General features: G+C 45.2%; 1 protein-coding gene across 1 annotated transcript in view; it reads right to left on the reverse strand.

Moving 5' to 3' along the window:
• LOC147110564 (syntaxin-binding protein 4) overlaps positions 1-16,304 on the reverse strand; it is a 200,326-nt gene that overhangs the window by 153,069 nt on the left and 30,953 nt on the right. Inside the window, exon 2 of the mRNA XM_086000649.1 lies at positions 9,351-9,424. Coding sequence (XP_085856775.1) covers positions 9,351-9,424 — 74 coding nt within the window. The remainder of the gene's footprint in view (positions 1-9,350; positions 9,425-16,304) is intronic.

Raw genomic sequence — 16,304 nt, forward strand, 5'->3', positions numbered from 1 at the left:
AAAGTGCTAAAGGAGCTTCACAAGGGGCATCTGGGTGGAGTGAAAATGAAGAACCTAGCCAGAGCGTTTGTGTGGTGGCCAGGTATCGATGGAGACATCGAAGAAATGACCAAGAGCTGTCTAGGATGCCAGAAGGTCCAAAACGCCCCACCACAAGCCCCTCTACATCCATGGGAGTGGCCCTCATCTCCATGGCAAAGGGTACATATCGACTTTGCTGGTCCATTTATGGACTCAATGTTCTTAATCGTGGTTGATGCACACTCCAAGTGGCCGGAGGTAATAAAGATGTCCTCCACCACCACGAAAAAAACCATCACAGTATTAAGGACCATATTTGCCAGGAATGGGCTGCCTGAACAGATCTGTTCTGATAATGGACCGCAATTTGTGTCCGAAGAATTCAGGACGTTCTTAAAAAACAATGGGGTTAAGCACTACACGTCCGCCCCATACCATCCCGCCACCAATGGATTAGCTGAAAGGTTTGTCCAGACCTTCAAGAAGGCCATAAAGGCCATGGGTAATGAAGTCATAAATCTACAACATAAGGTAGATAACTTCTTGTTTGCCTACAGGAATGCAACACATGTGGTTACAAACCAAACTCCCGCCATGATGTTCTTCAATAGAAGACTAAGATGCCGGCTGGATTTGATCAAGCCAAACATCAGAAGGGACGTAGAGAACCGGCAATTTCAAGGCATGAATGAAAGGCCAACTAGAACCTTCCAGATAGGTCAACAAGTTTTGGCCCGGGACTACCGTACCGAGAAATGGCAGCCTGGAACTATTTGCACACGGCTAGGAATGCTGATGTATACCGTGGACATTGGTGAAAGCATAATAAGGCGCCATGCTGACCAGATCATAGAGTCATCCGAAAAGGGACAACCTACACCATAACTCTATACGCCTAATGATGAAGCAGAGATACCCATGGTATCTACCTCCGATCCGGTGATACTGGAACCAGATGAACCCGACACTGGCATTCAAGCCGAATCGACCTTGCCAAAAGAACCTACTACACCACCGAAAACTACTACACCACCGAGGCGTTATCCGGACCGAGTCAGGAAGCCTCCAGAGAGACTGACTTATAATTGATTAACTGCAGCAAATGTGTAGATTATTGTTCTTGTAAACATGTTAATTAATGATTACTTAAAATGTTATGTACTAATTATCTAAAAGGGGAGGAATTGTAGTGTATGTACCTTTAAGAGCCCCTGTGTACTGTAATACCGGTAGTGACCACTCGGGTATATAAGCCTGTATAGCGTCTTGTATCTTTTAGTTCACCTCCAGACTTTGTTCAGTAAACACCTGTTAAACCAACTCCTGCATTCCGTGTCTCCATTAACACACGGATACAACAGAGACCATTCGCCTGTGGGTGGTAGGCTGTGGTGCGGTGTAATTTGACACCGAGTCCTTGGGCCACTGCATTCCAGAGTTCAGAGGAAAACTGTGGTCCCCTGTCCGAAGAAATATCAGCGGGCACTCCGAAACGGGCGACCCAGGTGGAAATGAACGCCCTGGCTACGTCCGCCGAAGTAGTGGATGATAAGGGAACCGCCTCTGGCCATCTGGTGGTGCGGTCAACCTTGGTCAGGATGTGTGAAAAACCATGGGAGGGTGGGAGTGGTCCTACCAGGCCCACATTGACATGGTCAAACCATCGCTCCGGAACTGTGAAGGTGGCCAACGGAGCTTTGATGTGACGCTGTACTTTGGCTTTTTGGCCAACCACACAGGTGTTTGTCCAGTCGTGGACATCCTTGTGCATGCCGTGCCATACGAATTTCGCTGTCATCAGCTTCTGAGAGGCCTTCATTCCTGGGTGTGACAACCCATGTATGGCGTCGAACAGTTTGCAGCACCAGACGGCCGGTACGACAGGGCGAGGGTCCCGTACGGAGTCGTCACACAAGAGCGTGGTACCTGCCGCATGGAACTTGATGTCGGCCAACTGGAGGCCAGTGACGGTAGTTCTGTAGGCCTGGACTTCTGGGTCCGAGGCTTGATCCGCTGCCATGAGGGCGTAATCGATGCCTAAATGAACCGTATTGACGGTCGCGCGGGAGAGGCAGTCGGCCACCAGGTTGTCCTTACCGGCCACGTGCTGTATATCCGTGGTGAACTCGGATATGTAGGTCAGTTGACGTTGCTATCGGGATGACCACGGTTCGGCGGTCTTGGCCATGGCGAAGGTAAGCGGCTTATTGTCCACGAAGGCGGTGAAGGGACGTCCTTCCAGGAGGAAGCAAAAATGTCAGATGGCCAGAAAAAGAGCGAGCAACTCCTGGTCAAACGTGCTATACGCTCTCTCGTTCCGCCGTAGTTGACAGCTGAAGAATGCCAACGGCTGCCAGGTCCCGTTCACCCACTGCTCTTGCACGGTGCCGATTGCGTAGTCTGACGCATCGGTGGTGAGGGCGATGGTGGCTCCTGGCAGCGAGTGCGCCAGCATAGTCGCATTGGCCAAGGCGCTTTTGGTGTTGGCGAACGCCTGGTCCATGTCAACCGTCCAGTCTACCGTATCTTTGCCAGTCTTGCCCTTGAGGGCCTCGTACAGGGGCTGCATGAGTAGTGCTCCCTTAGGCACGAAACGGTGGTAAAAGTTTACCATGCCTAGGAATTCCTGCAAGCCTTAATGGTTTGCGGGCATGGAAAGGACATCACCACCTCTACCTTCGCTTGTAAAGGAACCGCTCCCTCTGAAGTGATGCAATGCCCCAGGAAATCAATTTGTTGCAGGCCAAACTGACACTTGGCCGGGTTGATAATCAGGCCATGTTGGCTGAGACGTCGAAAAAGGGTGCGTAGGTGACAGATGTGTTCTTCTTTAGTGGGACTGGCAATGAGAATATCATCCAGGTAGATGAAGAGGAACTTGAGGTCCCGCAGCACGGAGTCCATCAGGCGTTGGAAAGCCTGGGTAGCGTTCTTTAACCCAAACGGCATTCTTAAAAACTCAAAAAGGCCGAATGGGGTGATGACTGCAGTCTTCTGGACGTCTTGGGGATGAACGGGGACCTGGTGGTAGCCCCGGACGAGGTCGACTTTCGAGAAGACAGTGTTCCCTGCCAAATGGGTGGAGAAATCCTGGATGTGGGGGATCGGGTACCGATCAGGAGTGGTGGCGTCGGTTAGGCGTCGATAGTCGCTGCATGGCCACCATCCGCCGCCAGGCTTCGGGACGATGTGGAGGGGTGAAGACCAGGGACTATTCGACCGGCGAATAATCCCTAACCGTTCCATGGTTGCGAACTCTGCTTTTGCGACCGCCAGCTTGCCAGGTTCCAGGCGCCGGGCCCGCGTGTAGACTGGGGGGCCGTTGGTGGTGATGTGGTGTTCCACACCATGTTTCATGGCTGTGGAGGAGAATGTGGGTCTTGTCAGGTCAGGGAATTCACCGAGCAGGCGAGCGAACTCATCCGGAGCCGGAAAAGCAGAGGCGACGGTGCGCGACGTAGTGTTACTGTGGTAACAAGGGATAGAATGAAAAGTTGCCGCGTTGATCAACCGCCGGTTCCTCACGTCAACCAGGAGGCTGTTGGTGCACAGGAAATCCGCGCCGAGAATGGGTTGCGAAACCTTGGCCGTCACAAACTCCCAGTAAAAACGTTGGCCCCCGAAACACAACTGCATCCGCCGTCTGCCGAAGGTCTGAATCGCTCCGCCATTGGCCGCTTCAAGGGCAAGGCCGTGAATCCCGGTCTGCACGTCGAGGGCGGACACGGGTAATATGCTGCACTGCGCCCCGGTGTCGCACAGAAAACGACGACCGGAGAGAGTATCGGTGATAAATAGCAACTTGCCCACATTGCCGATCGCCATCGCGGCCGCGGGGCGCCCGTTAGACCCGTTCCTCGGTGGTCGTAGTTGTTTTTCTTTTTGGGGGAAGCTGCAGGGAGGGCGGCAATGTCTCGCTTTCGCGCCGAACTGCGCGTGGTAGAAACACAGCCCAGCAGGCTGAAGAGCTGGGGCGGCATCTGTGGGGGATCGGCGCCTCGTGGTGGCGCAATACTGCTGAGTAACCGCAAAAATTTTGTCCACCTCTGCCGCGAGTGCTGCACAGTCCTCAACTTCGGATCTGGCCAGGGCGGCTTGCACCTGTTCCGGTAGCTGGCTGAGGAATATTTCACGGAATAGGAAGCATTCCGGTTTGGAGCCAAGGAGTGTGAGCATTTGGCTCATTAACTCCGAAGGCTTGGAGTCCCCGAGCCCGGGCATAGCGAGCAATCGACGGGCGTGCTCCGCTTTAGTGAGCCCGAAAACTTGTAGCAACCGCGCCTTGATGGTTTCATACTTGTGCTCCGTTGGAGGGTTCTCGAGGAGGCTGACGATCCACGAGGCGGTAGAGCTGTCGAGTGCAGAGACCACATAGAGATATTTGGTCTGATCCGCAGCGATGTCCCTCAGGGCGAATTGGGCCTCGACCTGAATGAACCACGAGGTTGCTTGCTGCTCCCAGAACTGCGGTAGCTTCAGCGAAACGGTGTTGGCCTCCATGCTGTGTCCTTTTTGTGAAAAACGTTCACAAAAAAACAGGGTCACCAATGTAGGAATTGACGAATTCCTAACTAATAACTGAGGTCGACTCAGGAGATCAATCAAACAGGTCTTTAATGTAAAACTAAACGAGTTCAAACAGTTTGATGAGATCGATACAGGGGAGCCACGAAAACAGGTCTTAACCAGATGGAGATTCCACGAAGACTGCCTGGGCAGTCACGTGGTTTGCGATGTGACGTCATCGCGTTTGCCCGCATTTTCCCGTGCTCTTAAAGGGGCCACGCCCCGTGCATACAAACACTATATACAAAACAAAGAAATGTCTAACACAATGGTCCAGGCTTAGGCTGGTGTTAGCACATTGTTAAAGGGAATTATGTACAGTTGCCCAGAGTCATTCAGTGGCTCCGCCACAGTGTCACATTTTGTTTGATAATCGCTATTGTGAAACGTCTTGGATCATTTTACTACATTAAAGGTGTCATATAAATGCAAGTGGTTGTTGTAGGTGCATCAGCTGAAGCTATTGGAACAAACTAACGACCTCAAATTTATCATTAGCACTTGTTCTAGACCTCCAGGTCAAGGCGTCCATTATGACGAGGCACTATGGACACAAATTACTAACGTATCTGAGTTTAGTCATATTTTCATAATGGAAGGTTAACTTCGCAAACAATGGTGAGCCATCTAGCATTGTGGGCAGGTCAGCTGAAAGATCTGTAGACATTATACATGAATGTTTTCTAACTCATCATCTGATAAGGAGTCTAAGGGTAATTGAGTACTTGATTTAGTTCTTAGTAATGACCCTGATATAGTATCAGACCTCCATCTGGCAGAACATCTGAGCAACAGTGACCACAAAATAAGAGTCAACTTGATCAGTCGTACAAAAATTCAGTGCTGGTACTAGATTTCAAGAGGGCTAAATGTGCAAAAATGGCAGAGGAGTTAAGTTGGGTTAATTGGGCAACCCTACTAGGCGGGGTTAGTAATACAGATGGAAAATGGAATATCTTTAAAACCATTTCTATGCAAAAGGAAACCCTGTGTGTCCCCCATGTAAAACCAAGCCAAGGTGGCTAGCTGATCATGTACAAGGATAAATCAGGCTTAAGAATAAATACTTTAACCAATTGAAACAACATGACTCTCACGAACAGGGATAGGCATCATGCTCAGCTTAAGATAATGAAAGCTGTTATCCACTAAAGGTCAGTGAAAACATAGAAACATAGAAGATAGGAGCAGGAGTGGGCCATTCAGCCCCTCAAGCCTGTTCCGCCATTTAATGAGATCATGGCTGATCATCCAAATTCAGTACCCTGTCCCTGCCTTCTCTCCATATCCTTTGATCCCTTTAGCCTTAAGAAATATATCTAACTCCTTCTTGAATATATTTAATGAATTAGCCTCAACTGCCTTTTGTGGTAGAGAATTCCACAGGTTCACCACTCTCTGGGTGAAGAAATTCCTCCTCATCTCAGTCCTAAATGGCTTACCCCTTATCCTTAGGCTGTGACCCCTGGTTCTGGACTCTCCCACCATCGGGAACATCCTTCCTGCATCTAGTCTGTCTAGTCCTGTTAGAATTTTATAAGTTTCAATGAGATCCCCTTTCATTCTTCTAAACTCTAGCGAATATAAGCCTAATCGACCCAATCTCTTTTCATACGTCATTCCTGACATCCCAGTTTTAATCTGGTGAATCTTCGCTGCACGCCCTCCATGACAAGAACATCCTTCCTCAGATAAGGCGACCAAAACTGCACACAGTACTCAAGGTGTGGTCTCACCAAGGCCCTGTACAACTGCAGCAAGACATCCTTGTTCCTGTACTCGAATCCTCTCGCTATGAAGGCCAACATACCATTTGCCTTCTTAACCGCCTGCTGCACCTGCATGCTTACCTTCAGCGACTGGTGCACAAGGACACCCAGGTCTCGTTGCACTTCCCCTTCTCCCAATCTATTGCCGTTCAGATAATAATCTGCCTTCCTGTTTTTGCCACCAAAGTGGATAACCTCGCATTTATCCACATTATATTGCATCTGCCATGCATCTGCCCAATCACCCAACCTGTCCAAATCATCCTGGAGTTTCTCGGCATCCTCCTCACAGCACACACGCCCACCCAGCTTTGTGTCGTCTGAAAAAGAAGGTTGTGGAATTCTCCAGTGGAAATTTGGCTGACTTCCCACCTGGAACCGAAATACTAAAAATTAGAGACAGCCCTTAATGTTGTCACTGTTAATTCACTCGCAGTTGAGCTATGTTTTTAAACCCTGAACAAATTTACAGCCCCTCACATGAACACTTTGTGTTGAAAAATCCAAAACGAATATATTTCAATCTTTAAAAAAGTTGGGTGTAAATATAGGGAAAGAAGTGACCAAATATTTCACTCATAACTGTGATAATATGTGTCTTGCAAATAGGCTAATTGTGACACTGGGATTGGTAACAGTAGCAATAAGTACAGCAGCTTGGGATCAATTAGACAGATCTGTGTGATTTGATTTACCTAACCCCTGGCCCACGTGACATCAGGATCATCTGCTTTCTTGTATTAGATACCTACTGTAAATAAGCCCGGTCACTCCTGCTTACATCCTAATTGTTCAATGATAGGAGCGTGTCATTCGCTGCAAAGCATCAGAATAATTGCAGGAGCTTCTCTATCCCTTATTAGATAGAAATATAATGTAGACGTCTTCCTGTGCCGCGCACCTCCACCCTGGGAAATAACACAATAAAAAAATAGCAAATATTTATCCACATTGAGTAGTGGTCATCTCTCCCAGCCAAGTTTTTTTTTGCCAGACTCATGTAGTGCTTTCTCGTTTCAAGTTTGTATTTATTAACACAAGCCGTTTAATTTGTAGATGAATACTTGATTTTCATGCTGAGCTTTTTTCTTCTCTTGCTTGTAATGGTTGGGTCATGCTAGCCAGTGTAGAACTTTCAGACCGCACTGATTCATTAACCCTTGCCTTAATGTGCAGAGCTGGCTGGCCTGGTGAGTTTCAGTCAGTTAAGCAGACTCAAAGGAAAAAGTATTAATTCAATTACTTCATTAAACCTATTTAAATGTGGCTTGTTGCTGCAGGGTATAGTGATATTCTGCACACATGCTGGTTTATGCCCCCAATCCCACGTAGCAAGATCCTAATCTTGGGGATGGAAGCAAACAGAGAAGATAATAGTTAGGAGGGAGTCATCATTGACATGATTATCTTTGTGACCTGCTGTTGACAGGGAGCAGGTCACCTAGATACTCTCTCTATTAAGGAAGAGCAAGCATTACGAAGAGGTGAAAAAATAGGCATAAGTAATAAGAAAGAAGAAGAAACATAAGCAATCTTTAACCCAAACTGTTCCCAAACAACTGATACAGAATTGGTGTTTCCTTACTGTGCGCTCCACTCTTCAAATCAAAACCAGTTACAGCTAAAGCCAGCCAGCAGGAATCCCACTCCAAGCTGTCTCGTCATCACATCCTTTCATTTTAACTTCTCTAATTCTACCTCCTCAGATTATTAGAGTAACGGATGGGATTTGCATGTTGAATTATGCATTTATTATTCATTATGACAAATTCTATTCTTACAAGTGTCCTGTTGTGACTGTCTTCCATGGTCCCTACTGCAGCTTCATTATGGTCAGCAGATGAATCCCAGCCAACATCAGATGGACCCTTGACCATAAACTGGTTCTCAGGTTCCCATGAGTTTGTATTAATGAGGTTTAACTGTTGCATTTCTTCCAATACAGTAGTTGCAACAAGTTGCTGAGTCATACAGACCACGAAGATCCCACATTCAATTCCTGGCCTGTGCTGAGTTAGCTGCTCTTGGCAGCAGTGAAGGTATACCAGTGGTCTCTTGTGCCCCTGGGATAGGAAGGGGGGGGGGGGAAATCGGCAATAGTTCCGGTTCATGATGTCTGCCCAGCGACTTCTGCTGGGAATGTGTGGACTCTGGATTAGAACAGAATTGGTATTGGCTGTAGTGCCTGCACAGTCAAATGACCTGCCACCATCAAGGTTACAAGTGAATAGTGGTCACCTGGTCGAGGTACCAGAGTGTGGCCAGCATTTGCTGAATGAAACCCCAGCCAGAAGTCAAACCTTGAGAATCAGGAGAATGTGGCAAAGCCACCAACGGACTCCTGTATAAATGTATAACTGCCTTTAACAGAGTGCTACAGCACCTATGTTTGTTTACTGTATGTAAATAGCCGTTCTGGATAAGCCCCAGAATCAGCGCAATGACGTCATCACGTTGGTCACGTGACGCCCCGAACGGCGGGAAACGTGATGACGTGATGACGTCAGAGAGTGGGAGGTTCCCAACTCAGACCTCGTGAAACCAGCACCAGAAAAGACCTGTTGATTATTTCTCCTGCATGCAATTGTTTGTTCTCTAGTTTCTATTAAACTTCGTTTTATTATCGGACTGACTCGACCTCAGTGTTTCAGTTAGGGATCTGACGATTCCTACAAGAAAGCCTGGTGAGGGAAAATAAACACCTTGCAGATATTTATGTGTGAATCACTGAAGATTTCCTCCTGTACTATGGATAGGAAGATCATAACACATTTATAAAGAGCAATAATATATGATTGTGACTTATTATAAGGACTTCAGAATGTCACATCTCCATGGTAATGCAACAAGGTTATGATTCAGCATCCAGGAAGAAGATGGATACTTTAATAATGAGTATAATTCAAATGCACAAGGTGAAAAGCCCTTCCCCATGAGGTGTTTCTCTCCTTCTGTACAAAGGAAATGTTTTGGATGTATTACAGGACCACTTACCCAGTCCATTCTCGCAGTCTGTAAAGTCTACACAATGCACTCTCCGGTCTACTCCATAGGGTCCTAGTAATGTCCTGGAACAGAAGAAACACAGTTATACTGAGTCCACACTGGACTTCTGACAAAACAGAGACAACGATAATTTGAGAAAGAGCGCCACTGTCCAGAGCTGGTGGATTGTGCAGGAGGGTTCTTAGAAGCTATTGTGCGCTATCAATATAGCAGTGGTACTGGAATTGGATCTTTAGATTCAACTTGGTGAAATGCTGAATGCTGGGCCAACAAAATTGAATCAATCTCAAAAATTGAAATCCTCAATCCTACCATCAAGATGACATAACAACAGTGACTACACTTCAAAAATACTTCGTTGCCTGTAAAATGCTTTGGGACGCCCTGGGGTCATAAAGGTTCTATATACTGTAAATGCAAGTTCTTTTTTTCTTAGAAAGGTGTATTTATTTGAAATTTTCTTCAATTGTACCTCAAATGAATCAGCTTTCCAACTTATTTTAATCCCTTCTAAAATATTTCCCCAGCACAATGATTTCCCCCTTTTCGTTATCTCCCTGCAGATATTTATTAACATGCTGATTCGGTGGGTGGTTTCTTTTAACCAGTGATCTCTCACATTGAACTTTAGCTTTGCGTTTCCAAGATATTTTTAGACAGTCTTTAGCAGTGGTTCTAGAAGATTAATGGAACCCAGAGATTTGTTAGTTGAGGGGAAATAAAGGGAAATTGAGGTGTTGGCTGCTTGTAATTATTATTAAAACCTGGGCCAAAATTCACCGTATTCTGTTTCAGTGTTCCCAGATCATGCTCAGATTTTCCCATGAAACTGCCAGGGTTTCTTTCCCTCTATTTCCTTGATAGTTTCATGTTATTTCTGCTGTGGGCTCTGAAAAGTGGAACTGCACCAAGAAAAGTCTGGAAACAATGAAGCTGTCCTGAAGTTTTTTCCAAAAGAATAAATAGTTACAACCAGCTGAGACTGGCAGATTTCCTTAGTCAACAAGGGACCCAACCACAACCGGCCCCGCCCCGTGCATTGAAAATTGCTGCTGGAATAGCTATAAGGGAAGTTAAGAGATCTCGAAGGAAAGTTGATTTCACGCACTGCGACCAAGAATTTCCAATCGGGTGACTTGTACCTGCCCAACATGGGGTGTGTTGACCCTGGCTTCCCTGGTGAATTGAAGTCTCTACCTACACTACTCCATGGGCATGTAGACTTAAGTGCATCTCCGCCTATATATTTCAATGTGGAGGTGTAATGGTAGGGCCATATCGATTATTAAATAGAATAAGAAAAAAGAAAGACTTGCATTTATATAGCGCCTCACACGTCCACCGGACGTCTCAAAGCGCTTTACAGCCAATGAAGTACTTTTGAAGTGTAGTCACTGTTGTAATGTGGGAAACACAGCAGCCAATTTGCACACAGCGAGCTCCCACAAACAGCAACGTGATAATGACCTGATAATTTGTTTTGTTGGTTGAGGGATAAATAGTGGCCAGGACACTGGGGATAGCTCCCCTGCTCTTCTTTGAAATACTGCCATGAGATCTTTTACATCCACCTGAGAAAGCAGACAGGGCCTCGGTTTAACGTCACATCTGAAAGATGGCACCTCCGACAGTGCAGCTCTCCCTCAGCACTGCACTGGAGTATCAGCCTAGCTTTATGTGCTCAAGTCCCTGGAGTGGGACTTGAACCCACAACCTTCTGACTGAAAGGCAAGTGTGCTACCCACTGAGCCACAGCTGACACATTAATTGACATTATATAGAATTATATAATTTTGAGAGTTTAAAACACACTAGAGCGAGAGAGAGATGTAAAGCGGTTCCAGACAGGCTTTTTAATCACAGAAGGGGGGAGTGCGAAGAAGCCATTGTAGATAAGAGAATACCGTTTCTTGTTTTGCAATAAAGATCGGAAGAGGTAAGACATCAAAGGCGTACAAAACAAAGGATAACAGCAACTGTCAACAGGACACACACAGGGGGGGAATTATATCTGACCCACACATTTGTCCTACTAATGAAACATATAAGAATTCAACTCCCAAAGGCTAAAAATAGCAACTTGCATTTATATAGCGCCTTAAACGTAGTAATATGTCCAAAGGCGCTTCACAGGCCTCTCTGTTCTACATCATCTAAGGCTAGTGCGTGCAGAAAAGATGATATCCCCTAGGGTATGTGATATTATTGGTACCTATATCTCATATATACCTCATATGTAAGGGGTTATGTTTTATTATCTCATTGACTTGATTTAATACAGTATTATTCTACTCCTCGAACTTGTATTAAAGGTAAAGGATGTAGGATAATATCCTATAATACCTTCGTAAGGGCAATAGGGTTACATGACAACATCCTATCTAAACTCAACAGGGAGTAAAGAAAGAAAGACTTGCATTTATATAGCGCCTTTCATGACCACCGGGCGTCTCAAAGCACTTTAGGTGAGTAGGTAGCAGTAGGTGAGTTGCCTGATCTCCCTCTGTTGTTTCCCCTCTTTCTCCAAAAAGCAGGAATGTAGGAGGTTTTATGAAAGGGAAATCGTGTTTAACAAATGAATTAGAGTTTTTTGAGAATGCAACTAGCAGGGTAGATAAAGGGGAACCAGTGGATGTAGTGTATTTGGATTTCCAAAAGGCATTTGATAAGGTGCCACATAAAAGGTTGCTGCGCAAGATAAGGGCTCATAGGGTTGGGGGTAATATATTAGCATGGATAGAGGATTGATTAATGGACAGAAAACAGAGAGTAGGGATAAACGGGTCATTTTCAGGTTGGCAGGCTGTAACTAGTGGGGTGCCGCAAGGATCAGTGTTGGGGCCTCAGCTATATGCAATCTATATTAATGACTTAGATGAAGGGACAAAGTGTAATGTATCCAAGTTTGCTGATGATACAAAGCTAGGTGGGAAAGTAATCTGTCAGAAGCCGGCCCCGCCCACAAAACTGGCCACACCTCCCACATCAAATTAATCACCATGGCGAGTTTCTGCTAATTGCGCCTGTTTGCGGGCCTTCGAGGAGGCTCTTAAAATTAAGCATTTTTTTTAGGTGCAAGGGCACCTTTTAAAAGCTTTTAATATTAAAAAATATTTAATTTACTAAGAAACTGCCTACTATACACCAATGATGCCAATAAATGGCTCTGTATAGTTTTTTAAAGTCATTGTCAGTTATTTAAAATCACAGGTTACTCAAAGGTGGCGGACTAATCATTAAAAATGCCTGTTTTTTTTGTGATAAACCCATTTTCAGCTGTATTAATAAAAGTGCACCAGGTTAGCACTCTTAAATACATCAAGGACTATTTTTTTAATGCAAGAAACATTGATGTTCTAAAACGCTGCCCGATTGCGCTGGTTCATGGAAGATTTTACGTTTGGCGTTATTCAAATGGGTTTGAGCAGAAACTTAAGCAAAAAATTCAATTCAGAAAATTATCGCAGTTTTGAGCGCAATTTGCGTCTGGATTGCCGATTGCATCCAAAGTGGAAACTCTACCCCACATTCTTGTTGAACACTCAGTTTATCTGGGTGGATAAAAGAAACAATGAAAAGGGTGGAAATGATAGAAAGTTATGTGCATGTTATTTAGTCAACGTGCACTGATTTACATGCATCCACCCACAAACTGGCAGGTACGTAACACACCATTTCCAAACCTGGTCAGAGAATTATAAAGGGGCAAAATAGGCAGAGATCTGGCACAACGAATCTCCACCCAATTTTTCAATTGGGAACGCCCACTTTATGCCCAAAGAATTCGGGCGTACCTGATTGTCCAATCTACTGTTACATGCAAATCACTGTGGAACAGGAATCAACAAAGCCAAGAGTATGCTCTACATAGCCAAAGCAGTAGAATACAAGTTAGAGGAAGTCATGACCAAACTGTATATTTCGCTGGTCAGACCACGCTTAGAGTACTGTGTTCAGTTCTAGTCAGTGAGAAATGACGGAAATATTCAGGCTCTAGGAGCAAAGAGCTGAGTTATGAAGAGACTGGAGTCCTTGAGAAGTGGCCTTATAGAGGTATATAACAAGATTACAGGATATTTACGGGTGAGGAAAGTACTCCGGCCCATCTTAATTCAGCCGTCCAGAAAGGCCTTGCTGTACCTAATTAAATTATTGCAGGGTTTTCCCCTCCACTGCTCCATCTGACAGTTCATTCCAAGTGTTGATCACTCATTGTGTGAAGAAGAACTTCCTGATATCTGTCCCAAATTTACTTTTTACTAGTTTGAACCTGTGTCCCCTTGCCCTACTCCCACAGTTTAATTTGATGTTGTACCACTAGATTTACCTTTTCCATTACCATAACTTTTTTGTATACTCTGTCTCCCTTGTATCTCTTTGATATTACTGAACTGGATATAACTGGACTCGGCTGCCCGTGTTTTAACCCGCACCAAGTCCCGTTCGCCCATCACCCCTGTGCTTGCTAATCTACATTGGCTCCCAGTTAAGCAGCGCCTCGATTTCAAAATACTCATCTTTGTTTTCAAATCCCTCCATGGCCTCGCCCCTCCCTATCTCTGTAATATCCTTCAGCCCCACAACCCCCACCCCGAGATATCTGCGTTCCTCTAATTCTGCCCTCTTGAGCATCCCTGATTATAATCGCTCAACCTTTGGTGGTCGTGCGTTCTGTTGCCTAGGCCCTAAGCTCTGGAATTCCCTCCCTAAGCCTCTCTACCTCTCTTTCCTCCTTTAAGACGCTCCTTAAAACCTACCGATTTGACCAAGATTTTGGTCACCTGCCCTAATTTATCCTTATGTGGATCGGTGTCAAATTTGTTGTCTTAAAATACTCCTGTGCAGCGCCTTGGGACGTTTTACTACGTTAAAGGCGCTATATAAATACAAGTTGTTGTTGTTGTTGACAAGCTGCAGTCTGACCAGAGCCCTATACCAGTTTGCTCACTATTTTCCACTGACTTGTATTCTACTGTTTCGGCCTATGTAGTTCAACAATCTATTGCCTTTGTTGGTTTCTGTTCTGCATTGGTTGGACATGTTGAGCATTGAATCTACTAAAACTCCTAGGGGTAGAAATTCATCTGCATCTGAACCGAAATTGGGCCTCAGGCCTCATCTAACTAATATGGGCAGCTGCCGGCGCCTGTCATGCCTCCACATGCTTGCTCATTTCAGACAACCAATTTTGGGCCTTGTTGGCAGTGGCCCTCAGGTACGTGCCTGGGGGAGGGGAGGGGAGGGTGGGGGGGCAATTGTGGCCAGCTCCAGCTCCACATAATTTTGAAAAGAAAAATTAAACTTATCTTCTCAATGGCAGCCACTGGCTAGGCCACATCCACATCTAGCAGACCTTAGGGGAGCAGGCACGGCCCCAGCTCCAATCAGGACAGCTCAATATCCCTGAGGGATCCTAATACAGGCGTTAGGCCTCTCATCTGCATATACAAGGCAGCTAACACCTGCTTAGGTAGCCACTCCCGACGCCTGAAAGAAGGTCCAACCCAATTTTTGATCAGATGTTTTTCAGCTATTCTTGGGGTGCAGGACGTTAGTGTCCCCAAAATTGGGCGTCGTTGCACCTGTTTTGGGGTACAACAAGGTCCAATTTCTACCCTTAGTTCTCTTTCAGCTTCATCCTTTGCTATTCCAACATCATTCATGGAGAACATGTGTTACCCATTTTTGCTATGTGCAGATGATAAACTATAAAAAAAGGTAAATCCAAAATGCAATTTCAAATTAATCCAGCACAGTCGGACAAGTGAGCACAGATAAAAGGCAAATTAAGGACTAATATCTGGAAATTCTCCTTCACACAAAAATTGATCACCATAGTCATGATATTCTAGATGTAGGAGAGAAGGCAGAAATCCTGGAATAATTTGTAGTACAGTTGAATGTTGTGATTGGCGGGGGGTTTGCTATAGATTCCTTCTGTGCAGAGCCATGAAGATCTACTGGCTTTCCTTGTCCATGTCTATCTTGCAATCTCCTTGGAGGAAATATCTATCCTGTCTGTTCCATATCTTGGCCTCATACTATCGCAGTTGCAAAATGGTTGTAACCTGTCTATGGGCTACTAATGAGACACTGAGATCTAGACTTACGCTTATTCTATCTCACTAGCGTATTTCTCATTTTTCATCCCATATCGATACCGAGCTCACTTTTCCTGTAAAATACAAGAGTCCCAATTGATATGAAAACACAGATTGTCATTCCTGGCAAGTATGGTGGAAATAATTCATAAATGGGTTCAATTTACTTTGTGGTCTGATTTGTACTGAGGAGTGAGCTGGTGTAATTTACGATGTGAAGTCACCAAAGACATTGTGGGATCTAATTTGTGTTCGACGTTGTCAGTGCGACTGCAGAGTCGGTAGTTTTGTGATAATGCAATATAATCCCTCACCTCTCTCCTCTTCCACAAACACTAATCCCAATGAGTATCACTCCCGACGAAAGGTTACGGTGAAAGGTTAAGGATTTGTCCGGTATCCTTTGATTAATGTTCCTCACAAGACTTATGGGTTTACCACTTATTTGGGCCATGATTTGAATCTCCCAAGATTTTGTCGGGGCACTATTAAACTGGGATTAGTCTTTCAGCAGAATGAATCCACTTGATGCCATTAAAAGTAATTTATAAAACCAACTGCGTGAATTGAACTCATGCTGAAGAATCAAAGATCAAAGTATTTGTACAAGTTGTGTTTGTTGATATGTGCGATGTGTCAGCTAAGTCAGAAACTGCATATAAGAGAGAAGGGTTAATCAGGTTAGCACCCTGCAGAATTGTCTGTGAGAAAGGGATGGAGCTAGCCCCTGCACAAACAGCCGAGAGAGCAAAATGTCTCAAACTGCACTTGCTGTTCACAAGTTAATTTAAAGAGACAATCCACTGGATTGACCAAAAGTAATTGATTTAAATCTTAAATG

This window comes from Somniosus microcephalus, chromosome 11, assembly GCF_052327205.1.
Source record: "Somniosus microcephalus isolate GS21.2 chromosome 11, FLI_Smic_1.0, whole genome shotgun sequence".
NCBI lineage: Eukaryota > Metazoa > Chordata > Chondrichthyes > Squaliformes > Somniosidae > Somniosus > Somniosus microcephalus.